The 20,511-nt window shown below is 44.7% G+C and overlaps 1 protein-coding gene across 2 annotated transcripts in view; it reads left to right on the forward strand.

The window, feature by feature from the left end:
• Window positions 1-20,511, forward strand: part of SPTBN1 (spectrin beta, non-erythrocytic 1) — a 547,674-nt gene that overhangs the window by 390,024 nt on the left and 137,139 nt on the right. For both annotated transcript variants that reach the window (XM_030195847.1, XM_030195848.1), the window contains one exon: window positions 8,147-8,449. In XM_030195847.1, the coding sequence (XP_030051707.1) occupies window positions 8,147-8,449 (303 nt within the window). The remainder of the gene's footprint in view (window positions 1-8,146; window positions 8,450-20,511) is intronic.

The raw sequence follows: 20,511 nt of genomic DNA on the forward strand, positions 1-20,511 counted from the left end.
AGTGGGACTACGTCCACCGTTCTCCAATCCCACAGAACCTCTCCCGTCTCCAAGGATTTATTAAACAAATCTTTAAGAGGACCTGCCAGAACCTCTCTGAGCTCCCTCAATATCCTGGGTTGGATCCTGTCTGGCCCCACGGCTTTGTCCATCTTTAGAATTCACTTAATTAACTTACTATAGTCTAAAGTGGAGACAGGTAAACCCATATCCCCACTCCATTTATAAATCAAACCTTCCCTAGACCGAGCAGAAGGAAGAAGCTGCAATTCTCTGTGAAGAGAAGAAATTGATAAATTACCATCTCACATTTTTTCAAAAAAATTCTGCAAATGACTACCCAGAGAGAAGGCTAGACCGTTGACATCTAAGGATTGCATATAATGTTGCAATTGCCTATATACTAAAAAATCCTTAGTTTCCACTAGTCCCCCACTCCGCAACTGCTCCCAAGATAGGTAGCATCTTGCCCCCCTCTCCCAGCACATGGTGCAAAAAACAAATGCCTCTGGACACCCAATGCTGAAAATTAATATGGTCACGACTTGGTAAAAATTGAACATTTCCTGTAATAGGGAGCTGATCCGAAACTTCCGGATTCCCCCCCCCCCCCCCCCCCCCAAAAAAAAAAAAGATGAAATAAATATTGCCATACCTCTTGCATGGGACAAAGCAACACACTCCGACGAAGACCAGATGGTACAAACCCCAATGGGTAATCAAAAGAGAGTTAATATGCCACAGGGCATTTTCATACTCCACGGGGGTGAATCCCTGTTCCCCAAGAAACTAATCCCCCAAATGGCGTAATAAGCACGCTTGGTTATATACGCGTAAATTCGGAAGTCCCATCCCTCCATTCTTCCACGCTCCCAGCAAATATCCAGATGCCATTTTTGGGTTCTTGCCCACCCAACAAAATTTAGCCAAAAATTACGTAGAGAATGCAAATCTCGTTTCAACAGTCTCATCGGCAGCAACTGCAGTACATAGAGCCATTTAGGAAAAACAACCTATTAAAAAGTTGAATGCGGCCAAGCACCGATAAAGGAAGATGCATCCAACGCTCCAAGTATGACCTGGTAGTATCCAGCAAAACCTTTAAATTTTTATCATACAGCTGTGAAGTTGTAGTTGGTAATTGAATCCCTAGATATCGGAAAGACCCAACGCAAAGGAAACCATCCTTCCCACTGCCGCCGTAACCTCTCGTCTGTGGGCAACACTAAGGATTTTTCAAAATTCAACTTAAAGCCCAAAAAATCACCATATTCCTTGAAACATTCCAAAAGAACCTCCAGGGACCCGTCAGATGTACCAATATGTCATCTGCAAAAGCAGACAATTTGAATTCCTGCGATCCAGTCTTCACTCCTTTAACATCTGGGTTACCCATAACATCTCTAATCAAGGGATCTAAGGACATAACCAATAACAAAGGAGACAATGCCTCAGTGTGTATCAAAGGAGGAAGAAAAAACATTATTAACCCAGATTCTCGCTTGTGTAGAGGTATACAGTGCCTGTACCGCATTAAAAAAAAAAAGTTCCAACCCCATACGTCTGCCAAGCGGCAAATAAACAATTCCAAGCAACACGATTGAAAGCCTTCTCCACGTCAAAACTGACCAACAGAGAGGGAAGACAAGTCCCCTCAACCTGCTCAAGCGAGACCAGGATCTTTCTCATATTCCGAGTGACCATACGTTCCCGAACAAAGTCCACCTGAGGGTTGGCCATCAAAGAAGGTAACACCTGCGCTAAACGATTGGCCAGAATCTTAGCAAACAATTTGGTTTCTACATTTAAAAGCGAAATGGATCTATATGAAGAAGATCTTTCCCTGTTTTCAATAATAAAATAATCTGTGCCATCTGCAGAGAACTAGGCAACTCACCATCCTCTACAAATTAGGTAAAGCAATCCTGCAGAGTAGGAACAACAGAAGGTGAAAAAATCTTGTAAAATTCTGCCCTGAAGCCATCTGGCCCTGGCGCCTTGCACAAGGCACTTTGTTGAATTGCTAGAGTCACTTCCTCTTCCGTTATAGGGACCTCAAGCTTACCTTTAGAGTCCTGCAGAAAGTTGTGGTAAATCTAAACTTTCAAAATACAGTTCTTCCTCCATTTCTCCCTCTAAGGGATGTGCATACAAATGCTGGTAATATTCTTGAAATACAGCCGCTATCTCACGATCTGTTCTCACCATCACTCCTCTCTCTGCTCTATCTGCGCAATTGTATTAGAGCCCCTAGCCTGCTGGGCGAGCCGTGCCAAAAGTTTCCCAGATTTATTACCATAACGATGTAATTGAAACTTATTGCATTGACTTCAGTGCCCTTGCATGAAGGAGCTCCCCTAAAGAAGTTTGAAGTGTCAACAATAAGTTGCGACTAGATGAAGAAGATTGCGCACCATATTGGATACATGCCTGACACAACTATTTCTCCAGCCTCAATATCTCCCGATCCCGCGCTTTCAGCTTAAAAGAAGTATACGCTAAAATTTCCCGTCGCAAAACAGCTTTAGCCGCTTCCCAAAAGAGTACAGGTGTGTCCACATGTTCCACATTAATAACTTGATATTCTGCTAATTTACGTGATATATATTCATGAAGTTCTTGATCCCAATAAAGAGAAAGAAAATCGCCAATGAAATGCGTCCTCTCCCGTGACTCCAAAAGTGAAGGCATACCACACTAAAGCATGATCAGATACATTATATGTACCTATTCCCGCTGCAAGACCTGCAGAGAATAGTGTAACGGAAATAAGCCAACAGTCAATTCTAGATTGGGATCCATGCGCTGTGGCCATATGCGAAAAATCGCGTTCCAAAGGATGCAATGCCCTCCAGACATCTAAAAGTTCCAAAGTGGAGCATAGCATTGGGATACCTTTACCAGACGTTCTCCCCTTCCCCCACTGAACTGGGAGACCTATCCAGAGTTGGGTCATGGACCATATTAAAATCTCCTCCCATAAGAACAAGGATATTTGGCAGTTGCAAAAACCGATGAATAAGTGCTTTTAAAAAATTGTGGCCATAAACATTACACAGGAGCAAGAGTTTCCTATTAATAGTAGCTTTAACAAAAAGAGATCTACAATTGGGATCTTTCCAAATCTGATGGACTCTGTCTAGTCCGTTCTGAAAAAGAATCAAGAGTCCCGCATTACGATTCAATGCGGGAACCTCTATTAAGTGTCCAACCTACCACCTCTTGAACTTCATATTTTCTATTGTAGATAAATGTGTTTTTTGCAAGAAGGCCAGATCCGATCTCTGCTGATTCAGTGCCTGCAGCACCTTCTGCCTCTTAATGGGAGACGCCACCCCATTAACATTCCATGACACTACTTAATCGATCTTATAATATAAAATATAAATGGTACATTGATTGGACCCAGACATTTGAAAAGGCCACAGAATTGTCCCAGCCAGCAGTCCCCTACCCCAAAACCACAAAAAACTAGAATAACATAGTAGTGCTGTTCCATACCACACATGCCCCCACCCCTCATACCAAAGAACACCAAAAAGGGAAAAAAAATACAAGAGTAAAAAGATAAAAAAATGCAAAAAAAGAAATACCAAACGAAACAAAAAAGCCCCAACTCCTGACCCAAAAAAGAAAAATCTCACCCCAGTATTGACTGCCACCCCAGTGACCCCCTTCCTCCCCACCCCCCCTTCACCCCATCACACACTATCCTAATAAGGACTCGGTTCACGCAGGAACTCTGTTCTACGAATCCCAACCTCTTTGCAAAATATGTATTGTAAAAGAAAAAGGGCACCCCTGACCTCTCTCTCTCTCTCTCTCTCTCTCTCTCTCTCTCTCTCTATATATATATATATATATATAATATACACACACGCGCACATGCACACCTATACACACATACACTTGTGTGCATTTACAAACGTAACTGTTGGATTACAACCATCCATCAAAATCTAAAGTCCCAAACATAGATGCTTTGCCCCCATATCACAAACTGTTCTCAACATTTTGCAAGAACTAACCACACTTCAACTAAGAACATTGCAGATAATGCTCAATAGGGGGGTCATTGCATATATATTAAAAAAAAAATCTCGTTTATTTCTAATACAATTGCACAAAAACCATATATATCTTCACGGTCTGATGTATAGCCATACATACATATGTGCATCTATATCCCAACATGTGCCATGATGAGGACACTATGTAGTGAAAGGACCTCCATATGCATTATATAAAGTCACTGCTTCTTCAAAAATGCCCCAATACATGATACCATTTAGTTGTCACCTCTACACAGCTTAGGATCACTTCCTCATGAAATTATAGCAGAATTCGTGCCAACAAAACAGGCCACTACCAAGCTCTGCTACTGCATGTCAAACACACCGACATGTTGAGATTCAAGACTCGTAGGCTCCACAACTCCTTCAACAAAATCACAACTCTTCTGCTTGAACAAATGTATAGCTGTGAAAATTGGAGTCACAGAGAAACAGTTCCAATGAGAGCCTTAGTTGCACTTCCATCCCAGACCCTGACTATAACGCCAAGACATATCTGCAGTTAAATGGACTATATCAGACACTCATCCAAACATAGATCCAAAAAGTCCTGTCCACTGAGATAGCCACAATTAAAATTAAGTACTCGCAGATGACAGAGTTTGAAGAAAAGCTTTAGCTTTTTCAGCCGATTCAAACAGTTGCAGCCTTCAGTGAACACCTCCAAACGTGCTGGATATAAAAGCACGAACTGAATGTGGCGTTGGTGCAACTCTGTACATACTGGAACATATGCCTTCTGCAGAAAGGAAACCTTTGAGGAGAAATCCTGGAAGTATAGTATAGTCTTATTGTCATAAGTAAGTGGCCCCTTGTTACGTATGGCCTGCAAAATATCTGCTTTGTGAACATAAGTAATTTAAGTATGACCACTCGAGGACATGCATCCAGGGGTTGACAAGGGCCCAACCAGTGAGCCCTCTCAATCCGCAAAGGGCCTGCACCAGTGTTCAGTTGCAACGTAGACATCAACCACGATTCCAAGAACTTTCTGAGCTCCGGGTCTGTAACTGTCTTAGGTAAGCCTACCAATCTTAGGTTTCTTCGCCTGGATCGATTTTCGATATCATCGTTTTTTCCTCCAGCCCCTGAAGTCGTGTTTGTAAATCCTCATTGGTTGTAGTGAGCTATTCATGCTGGCAGCATGTTGTAAATTCTCCACGCAAGGATTCCAACCGGCTATCAACGATATCCAACTTATCTGTTACTTTCTGCAACCGGCTATCCAGCGACTCATCTATGGCCTGTCGAACCTCCATCACGATCTCTGTATCTCAGGCTGAACTCACCGTAGTTGGCCCTGCTTCATCCGCCATTTTAAGATCACTGCAGCACGATTTCTCTTTCTGCATTGCGCTTTTGCCGCCATCCACTTTTTCACACCACTCTGTGCTCGCCTCTAAAAGAATCTTAATGTGATATTGCTATTTCTACCTAAATAGTCCAAAAACGTGCCTTAAATTAAGCAAAGTTCGAGGTTGGGGCCCAGGAGCTCTTCCTGACAACACCCACTCGCTAGCACGGCATCATGTGACCCCCCCTCCACTTCTTTGATTTTAATCCGATAATCTTTTCCATGATGCTTTTGCTGCATTCTTTTGTATTTCTTGAACAAAGCCTCTCTTGCTCTTATTTTTCAGCTACTTGTTTGGAGAACCATATAGGCTTCCATAGAATGTTGCCCAGTTCCTAACAAATCTAAATCCTTTATCCCTGCACCATCATCTCAACCAATGTAGTATGCAGTGTAGTATGTAATGTAATATGCATTTCTCTTGGCCAGTGTTTGGCTACATAAAGAAATAACATCAGATTTAGTGTAGATTTATTTGACCATTTTCTGTTCATTCAAGAACATTAGATCAGATTGTTTTCCAGAGAGCAAGTTAAACTGAGATAGAAACATAAGAGCTCAATGTGTGTTAAACATCTATTTATTATCTAATAAGTTAGAGTTAATGGTTATGCATGTATTGGTATTTGACATTAATTTATAAAAAACACTTTAATGCAGAAATGTCAGTGAACTCTGTCAGTTGCAAAATTGCTTATTAATAATTTGTTATACTGCTACCCTGTCCCCTGCTGGGACACTCAATGGCTTGTAAAAACTTATTGTAATATCAGCCTTAAAAACACATTCAGATGGATTGCTGCAAGTCTGTGCTTTTCAACCCGGTCCTCAGGGCACACTCAGCCAGTCATGAATATGTATGAAAATGGTTTGCATACTGAGGAGGCATAACATCCAAATCTTCTCATGCATATTCATTGCCATATATAAATCAAGGTTCACACTCAATAACTAGTTGTATCAATATAATCACAAAATTCTTAACAACTGTATATATAATACAAATTAAATTCCTTTAGCATTCAATTAAATGTTACCTGAAATACTACATCAAATATATCACACTTGCCGTTAAGCCCGTTAAAACGGGCGAGATTTCCAGCTACCCTCGTCGCTCCCTCCCCCCTCCGTGCTGGGCCCCCTGCACTGATCTGACAGCACCTCTCTCACCTCCGTGTGAAAGTGCTGCAGGCAGCAACAGATCGCTCTGCTGCTGCCTGCAGCACTTCCACACAGAAGTGAGAGGCACTGTCAGGTCAGTGCAGGGGGCCCGATACGGAGGAGGATGGGAGCGGCGGCGGGGATGGGGGGGAGGGTGAAGGTTGGTGCGCGCAATGTTTGTTTCCAGGCGGCAGCGTCCGACAGTGACTCCGACTCCGTTTTCCTCTCTGTTCCGCCCTCTGACATCATCACATCTTGACGCGAGGGCGGGACAGAGAGGGAAGTCTCTACTGCGCATATGCAGGTGAGTCGGTCACTTGCCGTTTATATGTTTGATTGTTATAAAATCCAATCAACTCTAAGTTCTGATAAGTGTATATGTGGTTTATAGGTATGGATGAGAAAATAGGATGTGAATGTATGTTTGGGAAGAGTTGACTGGATTTTATAACAATGTGATATATTTGATGTAGTATTTCAGGTAATATTTAATTGAATGAATAAAGGAATTTAAATTGTATTATACATACAGTTAAGAATTTCATCATGCATATTCATTGTGGATATGTTGAAAACTCAAAAGAGGTGCTGTAAGTTGCATTAAGCCACAAGATATGTAGTAACTCACAAATGTTTTTGTTTTTTTTGTTACATTTGTACCCCGCGCTTTCCCACTCATGGCAGGCTCAGTGCGGCTTACATGGGGCAATGGAGGGTTAAGTGACTTGCCCAGATTCACAAGGAGCTGCCTGTGCCTGAAGTGGGAATCGAACTCAGTTCCTCAGTTCCCCAGGACCAAAGTCCACCACCCTAACCACTTTTTTTTTTTAAGAGCATTTGTTGGTTACATCTTAGTCCCAGTTTCCCCCTTCTCTCCTAGCACAGGCAAAAATGTAGCCTTAACTCCCCTCCCTTAGTCTGATATGCAGGGCAAATGAGTATCAGACCAATTGGTTTAATTTGATGCCTCAGAATGAGAGGAGTTTGCTTTTTCCGTAAAGATTCCTGAGATACTTAAGATAGAAGTAGGCAAGAGTATGAAGGAGAGGAGAGTGCCTAGGGGACTAGAAGCTTCCTCAGCCCCTGTTGAAACTGTTGTGGAGGAGGGGGGATAGAGTGGTGGTTTGCTTTACTCATTTTTGGGAGGTGTGTTTCTGCCAGGATGTGAATGGGGTTGTGCTCTTACAAGGGTGATCAGGGCCATGCTTCTGCTTGTTGAGGGAAATTAAGCTGATCTACAGCAGCCCTTTAGGTTGATTGAGGTGGTTCTTTATCATAGACAGTTTTTGATAATTAAGAGGGGGGTGGGAATAAGAGAGAATCAGTTTGGCATTATACACAGAAATACAGATATGCTTCTGCCACTGATAACTTCTATCCATTACTCACCATAGTAAACCTTGTTTTCATGCAGTTTATTTAGAAATCAGCACTAAATATCGGACTACATTTAACACACTTTAGTAAATGCCTACTAATATATGCATTAGTTTTTTGAGATAGTCACAGATGTGATAATAGCAAAATTACTAAGCTGATTTCTCTTGTTTCATTGTAGGACAACTTTGGATTTGACCTTCCAGCAGTGGAAGCTGCCACTAAAAAGCATGAAGCCATTGAGACAGACATTGCGGCCTATGAAGAGCGTGTAGAGGCGGTGGTTGCTGTGGCCAGAGAGCTTGAGGCTGAGAACTACCATGACATCAAACGTATTACTGCCAGGAAAGACAATGTAATCCGCCTCTGGGAGTACCTGCTAGAGTTGCTCAAGGCACGCCGACAGCGGCTGGAGCTGAACCTTGGGCTGCAGAAGGTTTTCCAGGAGATGCTATACATTATGGACTGGATGGATGAAATGAAGGTAAGTTCAGAAAATGAGACAGAAAGGTTTGGGGATTCAGTTTTCTCCATGAACAAGCCTAATAAACCAGCCTCGCACATGTGTGTTGTCATCCCTGATAATGCTAGTTCAGATTCAACCTCCTAGAGACCAGAAAAACTTAGAAGGCTTTCTGGGCATTCTCCAGTGCACCTTTCTGCCCTCACATATCTTTTCCCCTCAGCCTTCATTATCTGGGTGGCAGAATGGTAACAGATATGTTCTCTCGCTTGTGTTACAAAGGAAAGAAGCGGCTCCAAACCAAAGGGCTCAGTTTAGTACCTGAGGGTTTCTTGTGCCTTCAACTGAGAAAAATTGCCTCTCCACAGGCCATTGTGGCTAGTATGCAGTAGCTATCCCGGAAGAAGTTTTGAGCTGTACCAATTGAGTATGCCTAGCATGTATTACTAAAGGATCCTTTATCAAAGGGATTCATTTAGCCCACTGTTGAGATGTTCTGCTGCTTCATCTTCCCACAAGATAGTGGAAATGGCAGTACAGGTTTAAAAAAAAAAAAAAAGCTTGTCATCCAAACAAATCAGTCCAGGACTTGTGGGTTATTCCCATCGATTTAACGGATGAAGACAGAGGAAGAAAGTAGTTCCTTGTCATATGTTTCATAAGATCACCGTTCACTTATAGTCCTTTAGTATACTCTGTCTTCAGCAGCTGGTTAATGATCTCACCTTGCAGCTCCTACCCTAGTTTTTAATTAGCATTCAGTTGAATCTGGTTCCCTCTGTTGGAGGGTTGTGGGGTTTTTTTTTCTGAGCTCCAGTTGACTAGATAGTGCCTTAATTGGCTTAGTCTCCTGAGCCAGTATTATACTATTTCAGTTGAGATAGGGGTGCCCTCATGGGCTTATTTTCCTGTCCCAATGTAAATTCTGGGTTTCAGTTGAGCTTGGAGTTGCCTTGCTAGGCTCTAGCTCCTGTTCCTTTAAAAAAAAAAAAAAAAAGATATCTTTACTTTCTCTGAGGATAAGCAGGCATAATATTCTCATATGGGTGACATCATCCACAGAGCCCGGTATGAACACTGCCATAGTGCACTGTCACTAAAACTCATGGCGCATGCATGGGTGCCTTCTTGAGCACAGGACCAGCAGTCTAGCATTTTCCGCAGAGCAGAGAGGTTGACCTTTTAATCTCTCCTCAACATGTCAAACTTTACCTTTATGGTGCCTTCCCTTTTGCGAGATATATTTATTCGTTTTCTTTTATTTTTTATAAGGGCAAAGCCAGTTAGGTTTTGCTTTGGCATGACAGCACATTTATCAGTCTCGGTGCTCCAGAGACAAAGCAGTATGAAAATAAATTCTGTGTTTATGCCTTTTGCCACTTTTCTTCATTAGTTGGATGATGTTTTAATCTGCCATATACAGTGTTGCTTGTTATATATTGGCATAAAATTATTTGCTTTCTTTAATTGATTTCCTATGTGCTGTTCATAGCATGCAGCAATTAAAAACAAATTCTTGTGAGAACTATTTCTAACAATATGGCTTAAGCTAGCCATTCTGTTATTGGTTCCTTTTTGTCCTTCCTACTTTGTAGATCTCTTAGTTATCCTTATTTGCCTCTCATTTTTTTTTCTTGGGTCTCCAAGAAGCTTTCCCCCCGATATCATTAAGTTCTTTGGGCTCAGCTCTTCTTAGCTTATTGTTTACGATTTCTGCATAATTAAGCATATAGCACCTGTACAAAATTTGCACAGTTTCATGGAGTGTCTCTAGCTGAAATTTTAGCTGGGATTTATTACAGTAGGGAGTAGCTGCGTTTCTTGGCAAGAGCTCAATTTAGTAGCATGGCTTGATCATCCATTTCCATAGGAGTTTGACTTTATTTTAAGCTGCCACCATGGTTTTTGCTTACGTTCTCTTGTGGTTCACTGGAAAGATTTAGCTAAAGGAACTTTGGTATACTTAACCTTTGTTTGGGACAGTGCTTCTATTACATACAGCTGCATTTTCATAACTGTGTAAGCCGTTTGCCTTATCCGACTATGCAGCTGGCCGCCTTTGTATCCACGAGAGAAATTCTACTGCAATTCAGTCTTGCAATTTTCAGGTTCACCATTTGCAGTCTTCCTCATGTGGTGTGGATTTATCTATCTTGAGGGTACTTCTGCCTCAGTTAGCTTAACAATTCAGCTAACCCTATTCTCTTATTATATCCATCACTTATCTCTTGGGACTCTCCTGAGTTTCTTCTATAATCATTCCTGGGATTTCTCTTGCATTAACAGATGAGCCCTTTACATTGAGCTGAGTTTTTCCAACAGACCTTATCTTAAGTTTTCAATTGCACATCCTGTTTTGGATATCTTCCTAAAAGAAAAGTCCATAAGCCATTATTAAGATGGACTTGGGAAAATCCACTTTTTATTTCTAGGAAAAGCAGCATAAAATATATTGTACTGGTTCGGGATCTTGCCAGATGCTTGTGACCTGGATAGGCCATTGTTGAAAACAGGATGCTGGGCTTGATGGACCTTCAGTCTGTCCCAGTATTGCAACACTTATGTTCTTATGTTCCTCTTCCCTGCTCATACCTGTGGGGCTTCACATAACTGCCAGGAGCTTTTGCATTAGTGTATCTGTAGACACTTATAATAAATATACCTTTTTCTGACATCAAAGCATGTCATGCTGAAAGGTGAGCAAAAATGAACCCACTGCATTTACTGCTGAACAGCAGCTATTACAATGAACATCAAAAGAAAAATGGGCCCAGGATAGTGCTGTTGGTATATGACAGTGTTAGATACCTGGAAGGGGGACCAGGTAAAGTGAAACTCTGCAGTGCTTGTAGTACGGACAAAAGAGTAATCTGGGGAGTCTGAGAATTTGCCGAGACACCTGATTTTTTAATCTACTAAATTTGAGTCAGCCTTAAGTTAATTATTTGCTGTTGCTTGGTTTGCTTCACAATTTGTTTTAGAGGAGTCCTTCTATCTATGAAGATGTAGCTTACTTTCTCCGAGCACAAGCAGGCTGCTTATTCTCACATGTGGGTCGACGTCTGCATCGGCCCAGGAATCGGCATTTTGCAAGGAAAATATAAGAAAAGTTTTGCCAGTCTTCTGGTGCGTGTGCAGCGCGCACCGATTTCCCGCCCGTGTTGCAAACGTGTTCCTCAGTTTTCTTTTCTCCGTGTTCAGATGTAGTAGAGTTTTTTTTCTGCGATCCTCTCAGGCTTGAGAGTCTCCATTCGTCTCGTGGCTTTTTGCCTTCTTTTCTTTTCTTTTTTACAAATTCTACAGTTTAAAAAAAAAAAAACTTCCAATAGTTGCTTTATTTTTGCCCCTTTTAAAGTTTCCTTTGTTTTCGACGCGGTCGAGTTGTTCCCTTCTTTTTGTGCCCTTTTTTCTTTTAACAGGCACAATCGCGTCTTTTGATTTTGCCAAAGCTGTTTTTCCTTCCATGTCATTGAAGACACCCAGCGGCTTCAAACGTTGTACTCGGTGCAACCGGACCATCTCTGGTACCGATACCCATGTCTGGTGTATCCCGTGCCTTGGGCCCGTTCATAGCCCAGCCGCTTGTAGTCTGTGTCTTCGTATGAAGAAATGGACCCAAGCGTCTCGAGAAGCCCAACAAGAAAAGCTTTTTGGGGCTCGATCTGGTCCTTCGACATCGGTCCCGAGGTCGGCAGCGTCAACATCGACTTCGAGGAAAGCATTGATGTCAGGAGCAGAGGTAATGGCTGCTGAAAGACCTATTCACGCTGGGAGCAGTGAGGCATCGAGTGGGTCTCCACCTGCCTCAAGGCCTCCTGTTATGCAGGCCCCCTGAGACCGACCTTCGTCGGACCCGGCCCCGAGGAGGCATGAGGATTCCACGTCCTCGGTACCAAGGAGTCACCTCGGTGCCGCCTCCGGCATCGGTGTCAGCTGCCACCCAGGTCGATTCCCGTTCAACGTCGGTGGAGGAAGCTTCGCCGGAGTCCAGGCAGGTGTCGACTTCTCGGCACCACCATCGAGAAACATAGTTCCTTGGCATCGAGGCAGGCTTAGTTTCGGACTGCTCTGAGGGACGTCTTGTCCGATATTGAAGATGAGCGTTCTTGGGATGAAGAGGAGGATCCCAGGTACTTTTCTTCTGACGAGTCCTATGGGATTCCCTCTGAACCTTCCCCTCCACTAGAAAGGAGACTTTCTCCACCGGAGAGTCTATCCTTTACCTCCTTTGTCCGGGAAATGGCTGTGGCTATTCCTTTCCCTATGGAGGTTGTGGATGAGCCCAGGGCTGAGATGCTTGAGGTCCTGGATTATCCTTCTCTGCCTAGAGAGGCTGCAACAGCTCCTTTGCATAATGTACTGAAGGAAATCCTTATGTGAAACTGGTCATTCCCTCTATCTAATCCCGTGATCCAAAAAAAAAAAAACTGAATCCCAATATCGGATCCACGGGGAACCTGGATTGATGAGGTCTCTGCTATCTCACAATTCCATGGTGGTGGACTCTTCTCTCAAAAAGAGCCAAGAGCACTAGGGACTATGCCTCGGCGCCCCCAGGCAGAGAATTAGAACCTTGAACTCTTTTTGGAGGAAGATGTATCAGGCCACTATGCTCGCTGCCAAAATCCAGACATACCAGCTCTTCACGAGCATCCACTTGCGGAACTCGGTGAGGCAACTGTCTAGGTTGGTTGATGCACTCCCTCTAGAGCAGGCCGAGCCTTTTCGCCAGGTGGTCAAGCAGCAGAAGGCGTGTCGAAAATTCCTGGCCAGGGGTACGTTCAACACTTTTGATGTAGCATCCAGGATCACTGTCCAAGGTATAGTGATGCGCAGACTCTCATGACTGCGTGTCTGTGACCTGGATCATTTGGTCCAGCAGTGGATGGCGGATGTTCCTTGCCAGGGGGATAACCTTTTTGGTGAGAAAGTAGAGGATCTTTATTTATTTATTGCATTTGTATCCCGCATTTTCCCACCTCTTTGCAGGCTCAATGTGGCTTACAATCTAATATAATAAAACGCACCGTGAACATTCTGAGGACAAAGATTCTGAAGTCACAGCACACGATAAAGGGTAGGTTCATGGTTTCATGGTGGTGAAGCCATCCGACATAACACAGACCTATCAGAAGGGACCTATCAGAAGGGGCTTGCCCACTAACAAAGCAGAACTGTTACCAGGCAACGGAATGCGACATAGAACTCACCTCACCTATCAGAAGAAACAAACAGAAGAAGGGAGGAGCATTCAGCTGTAGAATGCCTCATTGTCTGAGCAGCACAGAGAGCAGACGAACGCCGCTGGAAACAGAGAATATCCCAGCACTGGGTATGTACATAAATATTGTTGTTGGACCCGGGGAAACAGGAGTACAGCGTGCCCCTCGCCATCTGCAACGTGCGCCGCCACCTGCAAAAATTAAACCCGACCTAGCCTGCATTATAGACTGACCTAGGCGGGGGAAGGAGTAGGGAAACACGCGGAACGTGTTTCCCTACTCCTCCCCCAGCCTAGGATTCGGTAGAGACTGGCTGGCAAACTGCTTGAATATACAAAACCGCTAATTCCTTCAATATACAAAACCGGAGGCAACAAAGAAAGAAAAAAAGAAGCGTGCCCCTCGCCATCTGCGACGTGTGCCGCCACCTGCAAAAATTAAACCCGACCTAGCCTGCATCACAGACTGACCCAGGAGGGCCTACTCCTCCCCAGCCTAGGATTCGGTACAGACTGGCTGGCAAACTGCTTGAATATACAAAACCGCTAACTCCTTCAATATACAAAACCGGAGGCAATAAAGAAAAAAAAAAACATTATCACGCACGTGCACATAACTGGAACACCTCCCCCCCCCTTCACCTTCTCACGAACCAAGCAACCCAGGACGTGCAAAACCATCCCCCGCCTCAAAAAACCCGTCACCCACCTCGAGGATGCACACACCGCGCTGCTTCCCACTGCGCATTCGTCCTGCATTCCTCCTGCATCATTCCTACGCTGCTGCCCTATAACAAACCGAAAGAGTGGCGTACTCTCCCTTCCGCAAATCACACCACCCAAAACAAGACGCCACTGCTTGCCACAAGGACCAAAAATACCGTTAAAACCGACGGCCCCAGACAGTGCTGCTCTCCCGCCAACCAACAAAAAACATCCCCGGCATAAGGCAACCCCTAACCCACCTCAAGGATTCCCCGACCTCAATCACCCCGGGAAAAGACAGCGCCGCTTCATACAGTGCTTTTCTCTTCAAAGGAAAAACTACAGGAGAAAAAAAAAAACTACATGCTAGCGCCCGTTTCATTTGTTTCGGAAACGGGCCTTTTTTACTAGTACATCATGAATAGTGGAAATATATAAGAAAATAGACATTTAGTGTTACAGGAGGATTTTGGTAGAATGATAAAGTTAAAGCATTATAGTAGTAAACAAGCAGATAGCATAATACAGTTCTGGATATATGTGGAGGAGTTCACATATGTTGATCTTTGTGGTATGCCTTGTTAAAGAGATGGGTCTTCAATAGTTTGTGGAGGTTGACCAGCTCAAGAAGCACGATGGTGCTATGGATTCTCTCTCCTGCCGGGCATCTTCTGCTACTACCTCCTCATCTAGGAGGTTTTTTGGAGGGAAGAGGAGTGCTCCCTATTCCTATGCTAGGCGTAGGTACACTCCTGCTTTTTGGCAGCCTGCCCAGGCTCAGTCCCAGCGCGCTTTTCCTCATCAACACCGTGCGCCGAACGCTACTGCGGCTCCCCAGCAAAAGCAAGGGACAGGCTTTTGACTGGCTCCAGTTCAGCATAGCCTCAGTAAACGTATCGGACGACTTGCTGGTTGGTGGGAGGTTAATGTTTTTTCACCAAAGGTGGTCTCTTATAATCTCCGATCAGTGGGTTCTTCAGATTGTATGGTTAGGATACACCCTCAATCTGGACTCCAAGCCTTCAAATTGCCCACCAGGAGCTAAGTCCTACAGCTCCCAGCACAAACAGGTACTTGCAGAGGAACTCTCCGCCCTTCTACAGGCCCAAGCTGTCGAACCCGTTCCACCAGGGGAAGAAGAGCTGGGATTCTATTCCAGGTACTTCCTTGTGCAAAATAAAACAGGGGGGGATTGCATCCCATCCTAGACCTAAGGGCCCTGAACAAATTTCTTGTCCGAGAAAAGTTCAGGATGGTTTCCTTCGGCACCCTTCTTCCCATGATTCAGGAAAACGATTGGCTATGCTCTCTGAACTTAAAGGATGCTTACACACACATCTCGATACTTCCAGCTCACAGGAAATGTCTTTGATTTCAGCTGGGAACACAGCACTTTCAGTACCATGTACTGCCTTTTGGCCTGGCGTCTGCGCCCAGAGTGTTTACCAAATGCCTAGCTGTAGTTGCAGCATCGCTACGCAGACTGGGAGTGCATGTGTTTCCTTATCTCGACAATTTGCTGGTGAAGAGCACCTCGAAGGAAGGTGCTCTGGAGTCCATGCGAATGACTATTCGGGTCCTAGGGCTACTGGGGTTCGTCATAAATTATCCCAAATCCCAGCTCACCCCAGTCCAAAAGTTGGAATTCATTGGAGCTCTGTTGAACACTGACAGCTCAAGCTTATCTTCCCGAGGCAAGGGCAAGACAACCTTCTGTCCCTGGTGTCCATGGTCCAAGCGTCTCAGCAGGTCATGGCTTGGCAGATGTTGAGACTTCTAACATAGTAACATAGTAGATGACGGCAGAAAAAGACCTGCACGGTCCATCCAGTCTGCCCAACAAGATAACTCATATGTTCCACTTTTTTTCTATACCTTACCTTGATTTGTACCTGTCTTTTTCAGGGCACAGACCATATAAGTCTGCCCAGCACTATCCCTGCCTCCCAACCACCGGCTCGCACAGACCGTATAAGTCTGCCCAGAACTATCCCCGCCTTCCAACCACCAGCCCTGCCTCCCACCACCAGCTCTGGCACAGACCGTATAAGTCTGCCCAGCACTATCCCCGCCTCCCACTACCGGCTTTTGCCACCCAATCTCAGCTAAGCTCCTGAGGATCCATTCCTTCTGAACATGATTCCTTTATGTTTAACCCACGCATGTTTATCCCACGCTTTGCTGAAATCCAAGTAGATTACATCCAGCACATGTCCTTTATCCAGTTCTTTGGTTACTCAGTCAAAGAAGTCAATCAGATTGGTTTAGCAGGATTTTCTTTTGGTAAAGCAAGTGTTGGCTTTCTAAACTCCCTTTGCCCTGTTGCATTGTGGTCCCTGTGGTCTACATTTCAAAAGGGCTCTTAAAAGGACCAGTACACCATAACCAAAACTCTGCACATGGCCTCCACAGTTCATGTGACTCCCATGGCACGTCTACATATGAGATCAGCTCAGTGGATCCTAGCTTCCCAGTGGTTTCAAGCTGCGGGGGATCTAGAGGAAGGGGAGGGAAAGGGAAATGGGACTTGATATACCGCCTTTCTGAGGTTTTTGTAACTACATTCAAAGCGGTTTACATATATTCAGGTACTTATTTTGTACCAGGTGCAATGGATAGTTAAGTGACTTGCCCGGAGTCACAAGGAGCTGCAATGGGAATCGAACCCAGTTCCCCAGGATCAGAGTCCGCTGCACTAACCACTAGGCTACTCCACTCTAGGATGTAATCCAGTTGTTCACCGGCTTTCAGAATTCTCTTCAGTGGTGGACAATTCGATCCAATTTGACCATGGGACTACCATTCCAAGTTCCTCAGCCATGAAAAGTGGTGACGACAGATGCATCTCTCTTGGGGTGGGGAGCTCATGTAGATGGGCTCCACACTCAGGGAGCCTGGTCCTTTCAGGAAAGATGTTTTAGATCAACCTCCTGGAGTTAAGAGCAATCTGGAACGCTCTGAAGGCTTTCAGAGATTGGCTGTCCAACCAAGTAATCTTAATTCAGACAGACAATCAGGTTGCCATGTTTTACACCAACAAGCAGGGGGGGCACCGGATCTCGCCCTCTGTATGAGGAAGCTGTCCAGATGTGACTTTGGGCTGGCCGTCACGGCATGTTTCTCCAAGCCACTTATCTAGCAGGCGTAAACAACAGTCTGGCCGACAAGTTGAGCAGGATAATGCAACCTCACGAGTTGTCACTGAACATGGGCGTAGTTCGCAAGATCTTCCAAGCATGGGGCACCCCCTCTGTGGATCTGTTTGCCACCCAGATCAATCACAAGGTCCCTCAGTTCTGTTCCAGACTTCAGGCCCACGACAGACTAGCGTCATATGCCTTTCTCCTGCATTGAGGGACAGGCCTTCTGTATGTGTATCCTCCCATACCTCTAGTAGGGAAGACTTTGCTGAAACTCAAGCAAGACTGCAGAACCATGATCCTGATTGCTCTCTTCTGGCCGCGTAAGATTAGGTTGGTGGACTTTGGTCCTGGGGAACTGAAGAACTGAGTTCGATTTGCACTTCAGGCACAGGCAGCTCCTTGTGACTCTGGGCAAGTCACTTAACCCTCCATTGCCCCAGGTACAAATAAGTACCTATATACAGTATGTAAGCTGCATTGAGCCTGCCATGAGTGGGAAAGCGCGGGGTACAAATGTAACAAAAATAAAATAAATTTGGTTCCCTCTTCTGGAGTTGTCCTCTGAAGAACCATGGAGATTGGACTGTTTTCCAACAAGCATCACCCAGAACGAGGGGTCACTTCTACATCCCAACCTCCAGTCTCTGACTCTTACGGCCTGGATGTTGAGAGCTTAGAATTCGCCTCCTTGGGTCTTTCAGAGGGTGTCTCCCGAGTGTTGCTTGCTTCCAGAAAAGATTCCACGAAGAAGTGTTATTCTTTCAAATGGAGGAGATTTGCCGTCTGGTATGACAGCAAGGCCCTAGCCTCTTTCTTGTTCTACATGGACCCTGCTTGAATACCTTCTACACTTACCAGAGTCTGGCCTCAAAACCAACTCAGTAAGGGTTCATCTTAGTGCGATTAGTGCCTATCTCTGGACAGCCTTTAGTTGTTCGCTTCATGAAAGGTTTGCTTTTGTCAAAGCCCCCAGTCAAACCTCCACCATGGTCATGGGATCTCAACGTCATTCTCACTCAGCTGATGAAAGCTCATTTTGAACCGCTGAATTCCTGCCATCTGAAATGCTTGACCTGGAAGGTCGTTTTCTTGGTGGCTGTTACTTCAGCTCGTAGGGTCAGTGAGCTTCAGGCCTTAGTAGTACATGCACCTTATATCAAAGTTCATCACAACAGAGTAGTCCTCTGCACGCACCCTAAGTTCCTGCCAAAGGTGGTTTCTGAGTTTTTTCCCCATCCTCACACCCGCCCTGGCGAAAGCAGTTTGCACACCTTGGACCTCGAGAGCATTGGCCTTTTACGTGGAGCGGACAAAGCCCTTTAGATAGTCCACCCAGCTGGTTGTTTCTTTTGATCCCAACAGGAGTGGAGTCGCCATAGGAAAACGCACAATCTCCAATTGGCTAGCAGATTGCATTTCCTTCACTTACGCCCAAGCTGGGCTGACTCTAGAGGACCATGTCACGGCTCACAATGTTAGAGCCATGGCTGCATCAGTGGCTCACTTAAAGTCAGCCTCCATTGAGGAGGTTTGCAAGGCCGGCAACGTGGTCATCAGTCCACAAATTCACATCTCACTACTGCCTTCAGCAGGATACCCGATGCGACAGTCAGTTTGGGCAGTTGGTGCTGCAGAATCTGTACGGGGTTTAGAATCCAACTCCCCCCCCCCCCTCCCCCCAGACTCATTGTTGTTCTGTTCCAGGCTGCAGTCACAGTTGTTTATGGTTTCAGGTCAATCTATTTTATGTCCTCGCTGTTGTGAGGCCCAATTGACCAATGTTCATTGTTTTGAGTGAGCCTGGTTGCTAGGGATACCCCACATGTGAGGAGAACAAGCAGCCTGCTTGTCCTCGGAGAAAACGAAGATACTTACCTGTAGCAGGTATTCTTCAAGAACAGCAGGCTGATCTCACAAACTCACCCGCCTCCTCTTTGGAGTTGATTTGTTTCTTTTTATGCTTTTGATTTAACTGAGGAACGTGTTCGCGTGATGGGCGGGAAATTGGTCCGTGCATGCGCGGTGTGCGCTGTACGCGTGTCAGAGTCTCTGGCAAAACTTTTTTTTATATTTTTCTTGCAAAATGCCGATTCCTGGGTTGATGCGGACGTCGACCCACATGTGAGAACAATCAGTCTGCTGTCCTCGGAGAATACCTGCTACAGGTATGTATCTTCGCTTTACTTATCCACAGGCTTGCACAGTTCCCATAAGTAAATAAATACCAAATATGTATACTTTTGTCTGCATAAAGTTGAGACATTCCCAGAGACAGGAAGAAAAAGCAGCAATGTGGGTTTTTATGATTCAAAAATGTGTGCATTTGGTGACAAAAAGCTTACCAACAAGAAAGCACGGACTAATCTCCGCTGGTAACTTTTTACTAGGTTTTAGTAAAAGCAAAACTTCTTCAGTAATTTGTCAGAATTACCCAAAGGGTTTGCAGGACAGAGTAGAGACTGACAGAGTATCTCCCCTTCTGGAGATAGGCAGCAATCCACTCTGCCCTCCTGCTTTAAGCTTGCCGCTTGCCTATTTGCATTGGTATCTGCTGTTCTCAGCACAATATTGATTAGCTTATTTGTCATCAGATTTCTGTCTTGTCCATCAAAAATAGCTAATTCCTCCCTTGCCCCAACTAACAGTTTTAAACTTAGTGGGTGGGACTAGTGACTCTGCTGAGAGAAAGCTAATTAGCCTTTGAACAAGCAGCTTACAGAGTATCTCCCCTTCTGGAGATAGGCAGCAATCCACTCTATCCTCCTGCTTTAAGCTTGCCGCTTGCCTATTTGCAGTTGATTAGCTTATTTGTCATCAGATTTCTCTCTTGTCCATCAAAAATAGCTAATTTGTCCTTTCCCCCAACTAACAGTTTTAAACTTAGTGGGTGGGACTAGTGACTGCTGGGAGAAAGCAAATTAGCCTTTGAAGAAGCAGCTCACAGAGTATCTCCCCTTCTGGAGATAGGTAGCTGCTGTTGAGATACCTTTGAAACCTCTATTTGACTATAACTG

Source organism: Microcaecilia unicolor, chromosome 3 (assembly GCF_901765095.1).
Source record: "Microcaecilia unicolor chromosome 3, aMicUni1.1, whole genome shotgun sequence".
NCBI lineage: Eukaryota > Metazoa > Chordata > Amphibia > Gymnophiona > Siphonopidae > Microcaecilia > Microcaecilia unicolor.